At 40.0% G+C, this 19,925-nt stretch overlaps 1 protein-coding gene across 4 annotated transcripts in view; it reads right to left on the reverse strand.

Annotated features, from left to right (window-relative positions):
• Nucleotides 1-19,925, reverse strand: part of MTR (5-methyltetrahydrofolate-homocysteine methyltransferase) — a 124,080-nt gene that overhangs the window by 71,787 nt on the left and 32,368 nt on the right. For all 4 annotated transcript variants that reach the window (XR_014249059.1, XR_014249060.1, XR_014249061.1 and 1 more), the window contains exons 13-15: nt 16,804-16,916; nt 13,840-13,980; nt 12,501-12,686 (exon numbers count right to left, since the gene is read on the reverse strand). Coding sequence is in view for 1 of the 4 variants with exons in the window: in XM_082407576.1 (XP_082263702.1) it covers nt 12,501-12,686; nt 13,840-13,980; nt 16,804-16,916 (440 nt within the window). In the remaining 3 variants the exon portion in view is untranslated. The remainder of the gene's footprint in view (nt 1-12,500; nt 12,687-13,839; nt 13,981-16,803; nt 16,917-19,925) is intronic.

The raw sequence follows: 19,925 nt of genomic DNA on the forward strand, positions 1-19,925 counted from the left end.
CTATTCTCCTTAACAGCATTTTCCTCCAATCTTTATCAAGTGTGGTTTTTATGTAGTTGCATATACAGTGTCTATATAGCTATTGGTTTTTAATGTTTTTATTTATATCTTGTAAGCACTGTCATGCTGCTCCATAATCTTCATAATTAATATTGAAATACTCTGGATAATATTACAACAGAATGATAACCTAAGTTATCACTTTCTCTCCAGTTGGGCGTTTAGGTTGTTTTATCTTCAGTAAAAAGCTGGTGAAGGGACTTCCCTGGTGACGCAGTGGTTAGGAATCCGCCTGCCAATGCAGGGGACAGGGGTTCGAGCCCTGGTCCAGGAAGATCCCACATGCCACGGAGCAACTAAGACTGTGCGCCACAACTAGTGAGCCTGCACTCTAGAGCCCGCGAGCCACAACTACTGAGCCCACGTGCCTGAACTGCTGAAGCCCTCGCGCCTAGAGCCCGTGCTCCGCAACAAGAGAAGCCACCGCAATGAGAAGCCCGCGCACCGCAACGAAGAACAGCCCCCGCTCGCTGCAAGTAGAGAAAGCCCGCGCGCAGCAACGAAAACCCAACACAGCCAAAAATAAATAAGTAAATAAATAAAATTAAAAAAAAAAAAAAAGCTGGTGAAAAACCTTGGCATATATAGAATTCTTATGCTGCTGAATGCTTTTATTGGGATACTTTCCCAGAAATGAGATAATTACCTCAAAGGGTATGAACATTTTCATGTCTCTCGATAGGCATTATGGGGTCTTTCAAAAGGACTGTCTCAGTTTTTACTACACTTCACAATGAATGAGGCCTTCTGTTTACCACTGCTGTACCAGCACAGATCTTGATCATTTTAAAATTTACTTTTGCTAACTTAATAAGGACAAAACGTCACTTTAATATTGCTCTAATGTGTGTTTCTCTCATAACTAGCAAGTTAAAAAATTTCCCCTACATTTGCTTTTTAGTTGTGGACTCATTCAAATCTAAATTGGGAACGCTTGTTCTCAGCCAAGATCAAGCACTCTGCAGGGGAGATAACACAGGATTTGGAAGCATGCATCAGTCTTCAAACTAGGCAGACCAGGGCTCCAACACGTCCTAGCCATTTGACCTTGGCTCACTGTAAAATGGGGCGACAGCTACCCCACATGGTTACTACGAGGACTAAATGAGATGAACTCTGCTGGTGGTTTTCAGCCAGAGTATACAGGAGAATCACGTCTAAGGCTTTAAAATTACTGAAGCCAGGTCTCACCCCAGACCAAATGAGTCAGAAACTCAGGGGGCGGAGCCCAGGGGTGTGTATGTGTTTTAACAGCACAAGCAGTGACTACCCTTCTTCACGGGAGTGCTTCCGCTTCACACTTCTGGTAAAGCACCAGTACACGAAGCAAACAATGTTCCATTCTCATTCTCAGGGCTGACCTTGCCTCCTGCTTCACTGAGAAAATAGAAGCAGTCAAACTCCCCCCAGCACTCCCAGCTCTGCCTGCTGCTGCTGCGCTGTGAGCACGCTGCCCCGCCCCCTGCACACTGGCTGCCAGCCCCTCCACCCACGAGGCATGGACTGAGCAAGTGCCCCCTTTCTCCTGCGCACCAGTTCCTCCCCTTCTCTCTACCAGGTCACTCCCACCAGCTTACAAACACATACTGTCACATCACCTGTCTTCACACACACACACACACCTTTTCTTAACCTCATATCCATCTCTGGTTTCCACCCTATTTCTGTTCCCCTTTATGGCAAAACTCCCCCCAAAATGGTTTATACCTGCTGCCCCCAATTCTCCTCTTCTCTCTTGAACCCACTGTGATTAACCTTTCATCTCCTTGGAAACAGCACAGCAAGATCATAAACTACCCCATTTCTAAATCCAAGGGTAAGTTCTTGATCTCCTCCTCCCTGATCTACCCACAGCTCTTTAAAATAGCTTGTCACATCCTTCCAGAAGCTTCCTTTTCACTTGGCTTCCAGGTGAACTCTCCCCTCTGGTTCCTCTCCTACCCAACAGGCCACTCCTTCCCAGGTTCTTTTGATGGCGTCTCCTCTTCTCCCTGACCACGAAGCACTGCGGCTCCAAGACTCGCTTAGTCCTAGGGCCTCTTCTCTACTGTCATTCCTTTGGTGAAGTCAGTCTCACTGCTTTAAATATTATCTAGGAGTAAATAATTCCCAAGTAAGGCAATCCTATCCTCAAGCCAGACTTTGCCCATGGAGCCCGGACTCACCTACACAACCACATCCTGAGCACACCACTGAAAACATACGGCCAGACCGAACCTCTCCTCAGCCCGGCCCAAATCGGCTGCTCGCCGTCCTCCTACCTCAACTGCCCAGGTCAAAAAGCTGAATATTACCTGTGGCTCCTCCTTCTTTCACGGCTCACAACCAATGCGAAGGCAAATCCTACTGGTTCTACCTTAAAGACACATCTAGAAATGGATGACTCCTCACGCCTTCTGTTGCTCCCGCCTTGGTCCCGGCCACCATCATCCCTCATCTGCGCTACAGCAACAACCTCCAGTGGCTCTGCTTGGTCCCCGTAGACCATTCTCCCCGAAGAACCCTAGTGGTTTTGAAACAAATCAGACCATGTTCGCTCCTCTGCTCAAAACCCTTCAGTGGCTTCCCAGCTCACTCACAGGGAGAGCCAAAGTGTTAACAGTGGTCTCCCAGGCCCTACACGATTTGGTGGCTGCCTTGTTTTTTTTTGGCTGCGTTGGGTCTTTGTTGCTGCGTGCAGGCTTTCTCTAGTTGTGGCGAGCAGGGGCTACTCTTCGTTGCGGTGCGCGGGCTTCTCACTGCGGTGGCTTCTCTTGTTGCAGAGCACGGGCTCTAGGCGCGCGGGCTTCAGTAGTTGTGGCATGTGGGCTCAGTAGTTGTGGCTCGTGGGCTCTAGAGCACGGGCTCAGTAGTTGTGGTGCACAGGCTAAGTTGCTCCGTGGCATGTGGGATCTTCCTGGACCAGGGCTTGAACCCGTGTCCCCTGCATTGGCAGGCGGATTCTTATCCACTGCGCCACCAGGGAAGCCCGCAGCTGCCTTTTTAACCTCAGAACCTCTCAATCTCCTCTTCTCCCCTCTGTTCCGTCCCAAACCATCCTATATAAAAGAAAATCCCCCACCCTCATCCTGGTACTCCTATCACCCTTATCCCTTCCATATCCCTTCACTGTATTCAGTACCATCCAGGTGTGTGTGTGTGTGTGTGTGTGTGTGTGTGTATCTTTATGTTTTTTTCATTTCTTATTCCCTTTGCCCCCTAAGAACATAAACTGCACAAGGGCAGGGACTAGGTTTGTTCCCTGCTATCTCCTCAGGGCCTGGCACATACTAGGTGCTCAAGATATATTTGAAGGAATTTGAGAAGATATCTGCCTCCATTAAACAATAACAGGTTGCTATATAAATTTGAAAAAGAACATTTAGGTAACAAAAAAGAGCTCCTGGAAAAAGAAGACATAAATACAGATGTAGAAATCTCACATAGAGCAGAACAAAATGTCAGCACTGAAAAACAGAAGGGAAAAGATAAGAAAATTAGGCGATCTTTCTAAAACATCCAGTTTCTGAATAATACACAGGCCAAGAGAGGATAAACAATTCAAGGAAACTTCCTGCAACTGCGGCTATAAGTTTCCTGACTGACAGGGTCTACTGAGTGCCCAGCACAAGGAATGGCTCATAATCACTAGATTTCAGAATACCATGGACACAGAAGATCCAAGAAGCATCCAGAAAATGAGACAATAAATAGGTTTCACAAAAAGAATCAAGGGTTAGAATAACACTGGACTTCTCACCAACACCAATGGAAACTAGAAGACAATGGATCAATGAGTTCAAAACATAGAGAAAATAATTTCAAGCTTGTACTCCTATACCCACACAATTGTTAATTAAGTATAAAAGTAGAATAAAGCTGTTTTCAGACATGAAAGCTTTCAAAAATATTTACTGCCATGTCTTCTTTCATAAGAAGCTAACCAGAGGACACAGTTCACTAAATGAGAGATTAAACCAAGAATGAGGAAATTATGAGATCTAAACACCTAAGAGAGAGGTGAGAAGAACTGTCCACATGATGGGGAGGGACATCTTGCAGTGACAGCTGAGCAACCTTTCCAGATTATGTCAGAAGACTTGGAGAGATAATTCTTCAAGAAATTAAAACAACAGTCTACTTAGTGTCTTTGGGTACACTGGATATTGGACATTTACACAACTAGGGAACAGTTTGAAAATACATAAGAAGCAAAGGAAACGCAAAGATAGGTATTAACTTCATAGAAAAGAAAGAGGGTGCAGGAAAGGAAAAGGAATCATGGTATACTACATGGCTCAGCTTTTACACAGCTTAATAGAAGTGCCAAAAATAGTTACAATTGAAATTAACTATATTGGAAGGATGGGGGGATTAAAAGTAAAGATGTGTGGAGTGGGCAGTGGAAGATGGAGAAAAAGTCAAATCCTTAGCCACTATAGAAAGGCAACAAATAATAACTAAAACTGTAATTTGAAGTTCAGGAGGTAAATGATACAAGAATCAGCTAACTTGTAAGTTGTTGCCTCTGAGGACCTGGAGGCTTAGGGCTTCTGTTTCTCATAAAAAGAACTATTTGTCTCTTTCACTATCTGCATATATACCTTTGGTAAAAATAAAAATTATGTCAAATGGTCTTACCACACTGAACTAGTAGCGGAAGATGACTAGATACAACTTTTCAGAAGGACAATTTAACGATGTGTGTTAAAATGTCAAATGTGCACACCCTTTGACCCAGCCTTTGACTGCTTCTATGAACTAAGAAAATCACTCTACGAGAGGAAAACGGCTGCACGAATTAGTATATTCACTGGCCACTGTTCATCCTACTAAAATTTTAGAAACAATCGCAAGTTTATGCAATAATAGACTAAGTAAAACATACACACTGGAATATAATGCAACCATAAAAGATGGAGTTATAATCCATATTTACTAAGATGGGAAGACGTCAACATTTTGTTGAGTCAGGGCAAGAGTTAAAGAACAGCAGTTCATACAGAATCTTCAATTTTCTAGAACCTCTTCTCTTCCCCTAAATGGCCACGTGGCTTTCTCGTTTTATTCAGGTTTTCAAACATTTCCCCCTCAGAGGGGCTTTTCAAGACCACCTTCCCTAAAATAGCCAACTCTTCCCTGACAGCCTCACCCTGAAAATAATGAAAATAAATAAGGAAACAGAAGCTTAAAATGACACAATAGACCAGATAGATTTAATTGATATATATAGGACATTCCATCCAAAAACAGCAGATTACACGTTCTTCTCAAGTGTGCACGGAACATTCTCCAGGATAGATCACATCTTGGGTCACAAATCAAGCCTCAGTAAATTTAAGAAAATTGAAATCATATCAAGCATCTTTTCTGACCACAACGCTATGAGATTAGACATGAATTACAGGGAAAAAAACATAAAAAAGACAAACACATGGAGGCTAAACAATACGTTACTAAATAACCAAGAGATCACTGAAGAAATCAAAGAGGAAATCAAAAAATACCTAGAGACAAATGACAATGAAAACACGACAACCCAAAACCTATGGGATGCAGCAAAAGCAGTTCTAAGAGGGAAGTTTATAGCTACAGAAGCCTACCTCAAGAAACAAGAAAAATCTCAAGTAAACAATCTAACCTTACACCTAAAGAAACTAGAGAAAGAAGAACAAACAAAACCCAAAGTTAGCAGAAGGAAAGAAATCATAAAGATCAGAGCAGAAATAAATGAAATAGAAACAAAGAAAACAATAGCAAAGATCAATAAAACTAAAAGTTGGTTCTTTGAGAAGATAAACAAAATTGATAAGCCATTAGCCAGACTCATCAAGAAAAAGAGGGAGAGGACTCAAATCAATAAAATCAGAAATGAAAAAGGAGAAGTTACAACAGACACCGCAGAAATACAAAGCATCCTAAGAGACTACTACAAGCAACTTTATGCCAATAAAATGGACAACCTGGAAGAAATGGACAAATTCTTAGAAAGGTATAACCTTCCAAGACTGAACCAGGAAGAAACAGAAAATATGAACAGACCAATCACAAGTAATGAAATTGAAACTGTGATTAAAAATCTTCCAACAAACAAAAGTCCAGGACCAGATGGCTTCACAGGTGAATTCTATCAAACATTTAGAGAAGAGCTAACACCTATACTTCTCAAACTCTTCCAAAAAATTGCAGAGGAAGGAACACTCCCAAACTCATTCTACGAGGCCACCATCACCCTGATACCAAAACAAGACAAAGACACTACAAAAAAAGAAAATTACAGACCAATATCACTGATGAATACAGATGCAAAAATCCTCAACAAAATACTAGCAAACAGAATCCAACAACACATTAAAAGGATCATACACCACGATCAAGTGGGATTTATCCCAGGGATGCAAGGATTCTTCAATATACGCAAATCAATCAATGTGATACACCATATTAACAAATTGAAGAATAAAAACCATATGATCGTCTCAATAGATGCAGAAAAAGCTTTTGACAAAATTCAACACCCATTTATGATAAAAACTCTCCAGAAAGTGGGCATAGAGGGAACCTACCTCAACATAATAAAGGCCATATATGACAAACCCACAGCAAACATCATTCTCAATGGTGAAAAACTGAAAGCATTTCCTCTAAGATCAGGAACGAGACAAGGATGTCCACTCTCACCACTATTATTCAACATAGTTCTGGAAGTCCTAGCCACGGCAATCAGAGAAGAAAAAGAAATAAAAGGAATACAAATTGGAAAAGAAGAAGTAAAACTGTCACTGTTTGCGGATGACATGATACTATACATAGAGAATCCTAAAACTGCCACCAGAAAACTGCTAGAGCTAATCAATGAATATGGCAAAGTTGCAGGATACAAAATTAATGCACAGAAATCTCTTGCATTCCTATACACTAATGATGAAAAATCTGAAAGAGAAATTAAGGAAACACTCCCATTTATCATTGCAACAAAAAGAATAAAATACCTAGGTATAAACCTACCTAGGGAGACAAAAGACCTGTATGCAGAAAACTATAAGACACTGATGAAAGAAATTAAAGATGATACCAACAGATGGAGAGATATACCATGTTCTTGGATTGGAAGAATCAACATTGTGAAAATGAGTATACTACCCAAAGCAATCTACAGATTCAATGCAATCCCTATCAAATTACCAATGGCATTTTTTACGGAACTAGAACAAATCATCTTAAAATTTGTAGGGAGACACAAAAGACCCCGAATAGCCAAAGCAGTCTTGAGGGAAAAAAATGGAGCTGGAGGAATCAGACTCCCTGACTTCAGACTATACTACAAAGCTACAGTAATCAAGACAATATGGTACTGGCACAAAAACAGAAACATAGATCAATGGAACAAGATAGAAAGCCCAGAGATTAACCCACGCACCTATGGTCAACTAATCTATGACAAAGGAGGCAAAGATATACAATGGAGAAAAGACAGTCTCTTCAATAAGTGGTGCTGGGAAAACTGGACAGCTACATGTAAAAGAATGAAATTAGAATACTCCCTAACACCATACACAAAAATAAACTCAAAATGGATTAGAGACCTAAATATAAGGATGGACACTATAAAACTCTTAGAGGAAAACATAGGAAGAACACTCTTTGACATAAATCACAGCAAGATCTTTTTTGATCCACCTCCTAGAGTAATGGAAATAAAAACAAAAATAAACAAATGGGACCTAATGAAACTTCAAAGCTTTTGCACAGCAAAGGAAACCATAAACAAGACGAAAACACAACCCTCAGAATGGGAGAAAATATTTGCAAACGAATCAATGGACAAAGGATTAATCTCCAAAATATATAAACAGCTCATTCAGCTCAATATCAAAGAAACAAACACTCCAATCCAAAAATGGGCAGAAGACCTAAATAGACATTTCTCCAGAGAAGACATACAGACGGCCACGAAGCACATGAAAAGATGCTCAACATCACTAATTATTAGAGAAATGCAAATCAAAACTACAATGGGGTATCACCTCACTCCTGTTAGAATGGGCATCATCAGAAAATCTACAAACAACAAATGCTGGAGAGGGTGTGGAGAAAAGGGAACCCTCTTGCACTGTTGGTGGGAATGTAAATTGATACAGCCACTATGGAGAACAATATGGAGGTTCCTTAAAAAACTAAAAATAGAATTACCATATGACCCAGCAATCCCACTACTGGGCATATACCCAGAGAAAACCGTAATTCAAAAAGACACATGCACCCGAATGTTCATTGCAGCACTATTTACAATAGCCAGGTCATGGAAGCAACCTAAATGCCCATCAACAGACGAATGGATAAAGAAGTTGTGGTACATATATACAATGGAATATTACTCAGCCATAAAAAGGAACGAAATTAACTCATTTGTTGAGAAGTGGATGGATCTAGAGACTGTCATACAGAGTGAAGTAAGTCAGAAAGAGAAAAACAAATATCGTATATTAACGCATGTATGTGGAATCTAGAAAAATGGTACAGATGAGCCGGTTTGCAGGGCAGAAGTTAAGACACAGATGTAGAGAATGGACATATGGACACCAAGGGGGGGAAAACTGCGGTGGGGTGGGGATGGTGGTGTGCTGAATTGGGCGATTGGGATTGACATGTATACACTAATGTGTATAAAATTGATGCCTAATAAGAACCTGCAATATAAAAAAACAAACAAACAAAACAACTAATACTAAACTTTCATAGGGTTATTTGTATGGAAATATGTTAATATAAATGTTTCAGACATTACATGAAATTTCTAAAAATCTTATATTTGTATTTGTATGGAAATATGTATGGAAATATGTTAATATAAATGTTTCAGACATTACATGAAATTTCTAAAAATCTTATATGTTCTGGTATAATGTTATAAGTCATAATCCTAGTTATTACTTTAAAATGTATATCTCAGAAATAACTAATTTTCTCGTCAATTGCATTATTATGAACTTTCATCATATCTTTAACCATGGCCATTTTTAAGTCTTTTGTCATTTACAGACAGTTCTGGGTGTACTCTGATGCTTTTGCAAATATGTTCTTATAAAAGGGTTTCATCTTCAAGAAATTCATGGAAAAGACTCTTGACAAGTACAGGTTTCTGGTAACTGACTGTACTGCTGAACTGAATGAATAAGCATTTTCAGAACTCTAATGAAAAACTGATGAACTCATAAAAGTGCTAAAAAAAGATCAAGATGAAAAAAAAAATTAATTACATGGGACTGAGTGAACTGATGAGGATGAGTATAATTTTTGTGACTTTCTGTCTGAATTAAAAAAAAAAAAATCCCACAAGGTCTCAGAGGCAAAGAATATACAAATCAATTTTCACTGCAAAGTAAAGGAGCTGTTACAGTGGAGGATTACTGGACTGAATGTCAATATTATGACATAGTATGAGTGTGTTTCATGTTTGGTAATTGCAATCATTGTTGCTTTTGTTGTGGTCATCCATGTACAATGCTTGGTGTCAGTCTATTTATCTCTTGTAAAAATAAAATACAGTGTGTGTGTGTGTGTGTGTGTGTGTGTGTGTGTGTGAAAAAATTAATTAATTAATTAAATAAAATAAAATGAAATGTCAAATGTGCACACCATTTGACCCAGCCTTTGACTGCTTCTATGAACTAAGAAAATCGCTCTACGAGAGGAAAACGGCTGCACGAATTAGTATATTCACTGGCCACTGTTCATCCTACTAAAATTTTAGAAACAATCGCAAGTTTATGCAATAATAGACTAAGTAAAACATACACACTGGAATATAATGCAACCATAAAAGATGGAGTTATAATCCATATTTACTAAGATGGGAAGACGTCAACATTTTGTTGAGTCAGGGCAAGAGTTAAAGAACAGTAGTTCATACAGAATCTTCAGTTTTCTAGAACCTCTTCTCTTCCCCTAAATGGCCACGTGGCTTTCTCGTTTTATTCAGGTTTTCAAACATTTCCCCCTCAGAGGGGCTTTTCAAGACCACCTTCCCTAAAATAGCCAACTCTTCCCTGACAGCCTCACCCTGGATTCTTTCACCCAACCATTTCGCACAGACCCAGATCTCCTGGGTTTGAATCCGAGCACGGCTGCTCGCTACCTGTGTGACAACAGACAGTCAGGTAAAGTCTTTGTGCTTTGGCTTACTCACATGAAATACAAAAATAATAATATATACCCAACATTTATATGTTGGGAAGAAAAACTGATTTAACATGTGAGTGTGCTTGCTTGGTGCAAGTAAAGGTTCAACACATGTTTGTTATCAAAATTAACACTCTCTTGTCCTCTTCTGGACTATGTGAATTTTTTTCATGAAGAAAATATATCTTTTGCACAAAAACAAGACACTTCTGTTACAGTTTTACTTCAAAAACACAAGAAAACAAAAAAAAAAGAAAGAAAACCCTCCAGTTAACAACAACCATATTTTTTTCTCTGTTTACAGACACACATATATTCATATAAATCCTTTTTTATTAAATAAAACCAGGATCGTGCCACTTGGTTTTTTTTTTTTTTTTTTTACTTTTCAATATATTTTAGGGACTTCCCTGGTGGTCCAGTAGTTAAGACACTGTGCTTCCCCTGCAGGGGGCACAGGTTTGATCCCTGGTTGGCGAACTAAGATCCTGCATGCCACATGGCGTGGCCAAAATATATATATATATATATACATACATACATACATACATACATATATATACACACACACACACACACACACACACACACACACATATATATACACACATATATATATTTTAGACATGGTTCCATCACCTCATTCTTTCTAACTGCTACACAGTATTCTATATGACATGTAGGCAGATTTAAGTATTCCCCTATCAATGGACATTTAGAGCCTTCTCAATTTTTTGCTACTACAATGCTACAATGAATATGAACACATACTCAACCTAATAAAGATTCCCAGAAGAAGGCTGAATTATAAGGTATGGATTTTTTAAAATTAATATTTAATCAAATTAAATATGGAATAGATATGAAAGTATTCATAACATTATAAAACAACAATACAGTAATCACCAGACACCCATCACCCAGGTTAAACAATCATTGTGTTTGAAGCCTCCCATCGCCCCTCCCTGATTCTGTGGCACAGACAACATTGGAGTTGCCATTTCTCAGTTTTTCCCCTTTTTTTCTTTATTTGATAAAAGAAACTAATATCTCATTATTGTTTCATTTTTTATTTATAGAAATATAATATAATTATTAATAAGTATATAACTTCTCATAGGTTTATTGGTTATTTGTGTTTCTTTTTCTAAAAATCGCTTGTTCTCTTCCTTTGTTCATTCTTCTACTGACTTGATTAGGGCATTTTACTTTCTGATTTATATAAACTCTTTGCATAGTAGGGATATTAACCCACTGCTATTAGTCATGCTGCAAATAATACCATATCTTTTGTCATACAAAGTTTTACATTTTTAGGTAAATAAGTCTATCAGTTTTCTTTCTGCCTTCCCAAGTTTCAGTGAATATTTTCTCATATATTCTTTAGATTTTTTTTACATTTAGATCTTCAATTGATGTATATTTTATATTGGTATATGGTGGGAAATGGGGCTCTAACTTTTTCTTCCAAATGCATAGTCAGTTATTCCAATAGCGTTTACTGAATAATTCCTTTCTCAACTGATGTAAAAACCTTATTGTGTCTTATGTAATTTTCATATATATATATATATATATATACACACACATACATATATATATGTATACATATATATATATATATGTATGCACATGTGTGTATGTACTTGTGTATACACACATACACACACGTGTATCTATAGGCATACCTCGTTTTACTGGCCTTTACTTAATTGCACTTCACAAATACTGCATTTTTACAAATTGAAGATTTGAGGCAACTCTGCCTCAAGCAATCTATCGACACCATTTTTCCAACAGCATTGCTCACTTCACGTCTCTGTGTCACGTTTGAGTAATTATCGCAATATTCCAAGCTTTTCATTATTGTTCTACTTGTTATGGTTACCTGTGGTCAGTGATCTTTGATGTTACTACTACAATTCCCTGAAGGCTCAGATGATGGTCAGCATTTTTTAGCAATAAAGTATTTTTAATTAAGGTATCTACATTGTTTTCCTAGATATAATGCTATTGCACACTTAATGGACTACAGTATAGTGTAAACATAATTTTTACATGCAGTGGAAAACCAAAAAATTCATGCGACTCACTTTACTGTGATATCTGCTTTATTACAGTGGCCTGGAATGGAATCCGTGGTATCTCTGAGGTATGTCTCTGTGTGTGTGTACACACACATATGGTATATGGTAAACACATTTGTTCTGGACTCAGTTCTCTTCCACTGCTCTAAGCCTGTGTAACACAATGGAGCGAGAGCAAAATAAATCACTCACCTGTCCTTCTTCATCAAAAGCCATAACCACCACAGCAGCTCCAAACTTTTTAATCTTTCTGGCCTTCTCCAAGAAGTCATCCTCTCCCTCCTTCAGGCTGATGCTGTTAACAATGCACTTCCCCTGGCAGCACTTTAACCCAGCTTCAATCACAGCAAAATTGGAAGAGTCGATGCACAAGGGCACCTGAGGTCAGAAGGGTAAGGTGATCACAGAAAGACTGTAAGTCACCACAAATCCCCTTCCAAGGACCCCCAGATATTCCCTCTTTCTTCCTTAGGGAAACAAGAAACAAATAACAGTAGTGTGATAGAGATACAATTTTAATCTGATTTTAAGCCCTTGTCCCTAAAGCCCAAAAGACTTGGTTGGAGTAATTCCAGTCTCACAAGAGACCCCATGCATGGGCCAGAAATTGGTAACTCAAAAGATCACAGCTAAACATCAGAATGAAAGCACTGAAGTCATTTCGTGGGCTCCCCGTCTGATTCAGACTTTGAACAAGTCATTTAGCTTCTCTGCACCTTAAATTCGCAAAATATTTACTCCCAGAGGACTGTGGAGGCTTTTAAGTGAGGAGTTGAATTCAAATGAAGGACAGGTTAATGTAATTCACTGCTTACCACAAGACTTCTAACTTACACACTTGCTGAAGCTTAACAAAAAAACGACAGCCCTATCTCTTTAAAGCACTATAGGAGGTGTCTTTCAAACAACAACACCAACAATAAAACCAACTTCAAAAATCACTCCTCATCACAAATTCAATGGTACAGAAGTGAAGTGAGACTTTTAAAGTTTTTAGAATCGATCTAAAATTTTTGAAAAGATGGACACAAAAATTAACTTTCATCTTTTAAAGAAATGTAAAAGCTGACATTAATACCTTGATTTAATCTTGTTTTATAAGTCTGTCTCACTCTGATAAACCTAAAAAGGTCTCTTCTTCCTGCAATAAGGAAGGATTAACTGAGTTCCCTTGTCTGCGATAGGAAGAGAACTAATGATTCGGTAGGAACAGGTAAGTATATCCTTCAGAGACATGAAAAGTTGGTTCCTAGCCTAGCCAGACATCAGAGGAAACTCAGTCAATCCTTGTGACCAACTCCAGAAGCCTTGGAAACAGCCACACTGAAGTCACATCTCTCTCCAAAGTCTGGTTTCTATCGAAAGGTTGCCATTAAGTGAGAAAACTGACAATCAGAAACCACTGGGCTTTCAACACAGGACAACAGAAAACCAGTGTATGACATGACAGACGAAGGGACAAGTGACAAAGTTAAATGAGAGACAGAGCAGCACATGTAAACTCCCTTGATGAATCAAGGTTTTGTATGACCTTGGCAATGTCAGGCTCGGAAGCAATGAAGTTGCAGAATCTGGTCATTGCACTTGGTCCATCCAGCATGCCATCATCCATGTTGATGTCCAACACCTGCGCTCCCATTTCCACCTGCATTTTGGCAACACTCAGAGCTTCCTGGGGATGGAATTCAAGAGGAACGAGCATTGGGAGAGGGTGACTAAGAGAAGGCTGACAAAAGTAGTCCTTCACCACCCCCAGCAGGCAGTCCTTTTAGATTCCACTAGACTGCCTGGCCAGCACCCACGACCCTGAGCCTGCTCTCAACCATCCCAGATGAAGCTTTCTTACACATCGCTTCCATCACAGCCGGTCACTCCTCAGAACCCAGCGAAGCTCCACTCTTCCTGTAAAGAGCCTCAAGCCCTCAGCCTGGTGTCCCAGGCCCTCTGGGACCTGCCCCATCTTCTTATGCAACTGAACTTCTCCCCCATCGCCCACTCCCGGCACCCTCCACCCAGCCAAATCTGTTTCCACCTCTGTGTCACACATCATGATGTTCCCTCTGCTTCCAACACAATCCCCTTCCTTCCTGTACTGTTTAAGATCCAGCTCAAGTCCCATCTCCTCCAAGAAAAGTCCTTAGAGAAAGTCCGAAACTTATCTAACTCTTCAGTGTTTGCCGAAACATGCAAAGCAGTCATTGTAGGCTGTTGGTAGAAGTTACGTGAAATATGCGTTTAAATAAACTTCTTCTGTGCTAAAAGGATTTTCAAATCCTTTGATACACTATTATACACCGTAAATCTCCAAGGACAAGATACAATACACAGCATTTCCCACTTACGGTCATTTAAGGAATATCTTGTAGGATCAGTGTTCCAGAGAACATACTTTGGGAAACACTGCTTATTCTGCAATGACCGGCTGCCTCTAAACATCTGTAACTATTGTAAACATTATCCCATGGTGTATTACATTATCATTTCCTCACGATTTCACGAGTATTAGCTTATTCTCTGAAATAGATTTTAAGCGTTTGGAAATCTAGAAAGGTCTTAGGTATCTCACACTCTCATTTGAACAATACTGGGCAAAACAGACGTGTTCAATAAGGCTTTCTAACTGACTGGTACAGCAGAGACTTTAAGCCTTTGTTGCACACTTCACAGTGTCATAAAATAAGCAGGGATAAAATCAACGGTAGATTCTGATGTTGTCCTAATTTTTTCTTAGCCGAAGAAACCAAATAGAAATTTTTAGCAATCACTGCAAAAGAATAGGCATGAGACCCTTTGGCACAGGCCGCAAGGAAAGACCACTCGTAATGACACAAGGTTACACAGAGAAAAAGGATCGCAATAAAATTCAGCAAAAAATGTTTTCGGTATCAGCAGTATGTTAAATATTAACACCATAAAGAATAAAAGGAAGTACAAGTCACAGTCCCTGTTCTTGAAGGGCTTTCATCTAGTTGGGGGCATATGATGCAGTCATATGAAAAGCTACGGGCACTGCCATACAACGTACGAGTCAAATGCCCTGCCTCAACACCAGGAAGGGCAAGATCTCTGAGGACTGAAGTGGAGGAAGCTACCTGAGAGGGAGCAGCTTCAGCTGCCCCTGGGAAATGGACTGCAGGGCGGACAGGGGAGACGGCAAGTGACCTGGTCAGACCAGAGGTCAAAAGACACACAACACAAATGCCAATGCCTGACCTTTCTACATCAGAAGAGCCACAGAATCACAGCTCGGCACTCCAACCTTCCCAAATAGGCTCCGAGAGATGAAGTGATTTGTTTAAAGGTGAACAAGTTGGGCACAAAGACAGGACTGGACCTTCTCTCAGGTCATTCCCTTGACCACAGAGCCTTGAGGGGTCACTAACTATGGGGAACTGGAATCCAGTGAGGAGCCATTCCTCCCCAACCCCCTCCTACTTCCCAGCCTCCTTCCCGTGTCCTCCAAGCCAAGACAGCAGAGCGGTGAAGGGTATGGGCTTGGAGGACTTAGGGTCTATCATTCACTTGCTGTCAAACAGTAGGCGAGTGGTTTAACCTCCCCCAAGCCTCCAGCTGCACATCTGTAAAATGGGGATAATAGCAGCACCTATCTCACAGGTCTGTAAAGATGACACGAGCAATGCTGTATAGCGCTCAGCACGTGCTGGCTAGGCAGCAGCGGGAACGAAGAGAACAGGACCAACGGGAACTGTCAGGAACCAGGTAAGCAGGCCCTACTGACGTACCTGCAGAGGAGATCGCTGAGGGATGTCGCGGAGCAGTCATTAACAAGTCCATAAAGGACGATAAATGAGCCCTTTCTTTGTGATTAGAACTAAGTCTGCTTCGATACTGGTTGCTGGAAGATCTATTTCCTAAAGGCTGCAAAGGCTATCATTAAAGTCCAGATCAGGTTCCTCCATTTTTAACTTTGTATTTGCGTAAGAAAAAAAATTTGTCCAGGTTTTTAGAGTGCGCTCTACTTGGATTAAATTTTGCTCATCCTTAGAGTGACCGAGTTTAAGAATCCTATGGTGAAACTACCTTGCAAGCTTTGTGTTTGTTTAGCTTATTTTACAGTGAACAGAATCAATAATACCACATTAGTCAGTGTCTGATGTGGTCATGAGGAAATGAATAGGAATTTTCCTGGCTTTCCCTTTTCTTGGAAAGATTTGTGAGAAGCCAAAATGAAGAGTATCCTCAAATTTTTAAATGTATTTCACAATTAACAGAAATAGCTAGAACCTGGGTGCCTCCCATCTCATCCCACTTCATACCCTGAATGCATTTCTTTGAGAAACACTGACAAGGGCAGCTATGACTTTCCGAAGCCTCATCCTCCCACCAGCGCTGCCAGCTACAAACACACTTTTCCATTCTTCTCACACTTCCCAGCAGCTCTGCTAATGATTATCAAAGGCAGAGCTGTTTCACTTGCGTGCTGTCTTAGCCAAAAACCTGGCAGATGCCTCGAGGGTCTTATTAAGATACTCACTTCATAATTTCCTGTCATGATGAGTTTAGCAAACTTCCTGGATCCTGCAACGTTACAGCGCTCTCCAATGTTAACAAAGTTGGTGTACGGGCCGATCCTGAAGGGCTCTAGACCTTAAAAGGAGAAGCATTTTGAAAATTTTCTGAAAATGCATGTAACGACATGAGACAGACAGAAAATAAATGTTTTCATGAGAAAGAAAAGAATTTTCTGTGCCACAGCCCGTCTGACTAGCTAAGGAGACCCAATGTGGAAAAAGGGTCATGGCCAACCCCCCTAGAGATACTTAAACACAACAAAAGGCTCTACGTTTATAACCAGAACGCTCAAAAGAAGAAATATTTCAGGGTTTTAAATTGCAAATTTCTCTCAAGAGCTGAATCATATCAGCTCTGAGAAACAGGGAAAAATTATCATCATACTCTTATGTAACCAAGAGTCTGGGGCAAAAATCATGAAGTTAGAATCTAAAGTACAGCTCCACAGCTGTCCATTCAGAGATCGGCTTGAAGCCTGATGGAGCAAGCATTCTTAATCCCACCAACAGTGTGTTTAGAGCTTTATCTCGTCTCTTTGATCCAGAGGCCAAGAACCAGTAACCAGCAAGGCCTAACAGGGTCACGAGGAAGGACCTGGGCTGAGCCCTGGGAGATGGCTGACTCTGGGCAAGCCACTTGGGCTTTCTGCTCCTCCTTCCTTATTTGCAAAGGGACAATATCATCTCCACTGTTACAGGCTGATTTAGGGGCAAATATCAGATAACTAACGTGGACACATTACACTGAGGTAAAAAGCAACATGCAGCATAAAGTACCACTACAGGAAAAGCCCTTTAACTGGTTTTGTTCTACTCATTATATTTACAGTATAAAGAGCAGGAGTCTTGCTAGATGGTGACAAGCAGGCTCTCGGGAAGCCAGCCTTAGGGTATGAGCCCTGCACAGCCGACTCAGTGAACACTCTGGGGGACTTCTCTCAGAGTCTCTGGGCTTATAAAATAGAGACAGCAGAAGTATCTGCCTCACAATGTTACTGTAAAAATGAAACCAGATAACATTGATAAGCATTATCAAGCTTATAAAATTAGCACCAGCAATCATAGCTGTTCTTGTTAATAAAAGGAAATGGCTTTTGAGTCCTTTCCCAAAGCACTGGTTGAGGAAGAAACAGACACGAGGGAGAGGAAAATAATGAAGATAGGTAATTACAAAACTATTCCAGGGGACTTCCCTGGTGGTCCAGTGGGTAAGACTGCACGCTCCCAATGCAGGGGGCCTGCGTTCGATCCCTGGTCAGGGACCTAGGTCCCACATGCATGCCGCAACTAAGAGTTCGCATGCTACAACTAAGAAGTCCGCATGCCAGATGACATGATACTATACATAGAGAATCCTAAAGAGGCTACCAGAAAACTCCTAGAGCTAATCAATGAATTTGGTAAAGTAGCAGGATACAAAATTAATGCACAGAAATCGCTTGCATTTCTATACACTAATGACGAAAAATCTGAAAGTGAAATTAAGAAAACACTCCCGTTTACCATTGCAACAAAAAGAATAAGATATCTAGGAATAAACCTACCTAAGGAGACAAAAGACCTGTATGCAGAAAATTATAAGACACTGATGAAAGAAATTAAAGATGATACAAATAGATGGAGAGATATACCATGTTCCTGGATTGGAAGAATCAACATTGTGAAAATGACTCTACTACCCAAAGCAATCTACAGATTCAATGCAATCCCTATCAAACTACCACTGGCATTTTTCACAGAACTAGAACAAAAAATTTCACAATTTGTATGGAAACACAAAAGACCCCGAATAGCCAAAGCAATCTTGAGAACGAAAAATGGAGCTGGGGGAATCAGGCTCCCTGACTTCAGACTATACTACAAAGCTTCAGTAATCAAGACAGTTTGGTACTGGCACAAAAACAGAAATATTGATCAATGGAACAGGATAGAAAGCCCAGAGATAAACCCACACACATATGGTCACCTTATCTTTGATAAAGGAGGCAAGCATATACAGTGGAGAAAAGACAGCCTCTTCAATAAGTGGTGCTGGGAAAATTGGACAGGTACATGTAAAAGTATGAAATTAGAACACTCCCTGACACCATGCACAAAAATAAACTCCAAATGGATTAAAGACCTAAGTGTAAGGCCAGACACTATCAAACTCTTAGAGGAAAACATAGGCAGAACACTCTATGACATACATCACAGCAAGATTCTTTTTGACCCAGCTCCCAGAGAAATGGAAATAAGAACACAAATAAACAAATGGGACCTAATGAAACTTAAAAGCTTTTGCACAGCAAAGGAAACCATAAACAAGACCAAAAGACAACCCTTAGAATGGGAGAAAATATTTGCAAATGAAGCAACTGACAAAGGATTAATCTCCAAGATTTACAAGCAGCTCATGCAGCTCAATAACAAAAAAACGAACAACCCAATCCAAAAATGGGCAGAAGACCTAAATAGACATTTCTCCAAAGAAGATATACAGATGGCCTACAGACACATGAAAGAATGCTCAACATCATTAATCATTAGAGAAATGCAAATCAAAACTACAATGAGATATCATCTCACACCGGTCAGAATGGCCATCATCAAAAAATCTACAAACAATAAATGCTGGAGAGGGTGTGGAGGAAAGGGAACACTCTTGCACTGTTGGTGGGAATGTAAATTGATACAGCCACTATGGAGAACAGTATGGAGGTTCCTTAAAAAACTACAAATAGAACTACCATATGACCCAGCAATCCCACTACTGGGCATATACCCTGAGAAAACCATAGGTCAAAAAGTGTCATGTACCACAATGTTCATTGCAGCTCTATTTACAATAGCCAGGACCTGGAAGCAACCTAAATGTCCATCGACAGACGAATGGATAAAGAAGATGTGGCACATATATACAATGGAATATTACTCAGCCATAAAAAGAAATGAAATGGAGGTATTTGTAATGAGGTGGATGGAGTTAGAGTCTGTCATACAGAGTGAAGTAAGTCAGAAAGAGAAAAACAAATACAGTATGCTAACACATATATACGGAATCTAAGGAAAAAAAAAAAAAAGGTCATGAAGAACCTAGTGGCAA

The sequence above is a fragment of the Balaenoptera borealis genome (genome assembly GCF_965194805.1).
Source record: "Balaenoptera borealis genome assembly, chromosome: 10".
NCBI lineage: Eukaryota > Metazoa > Chordata > Mammalia > Artiodactyla > Balaenopteridae > Balaenoptera > Balaenoptera borealis.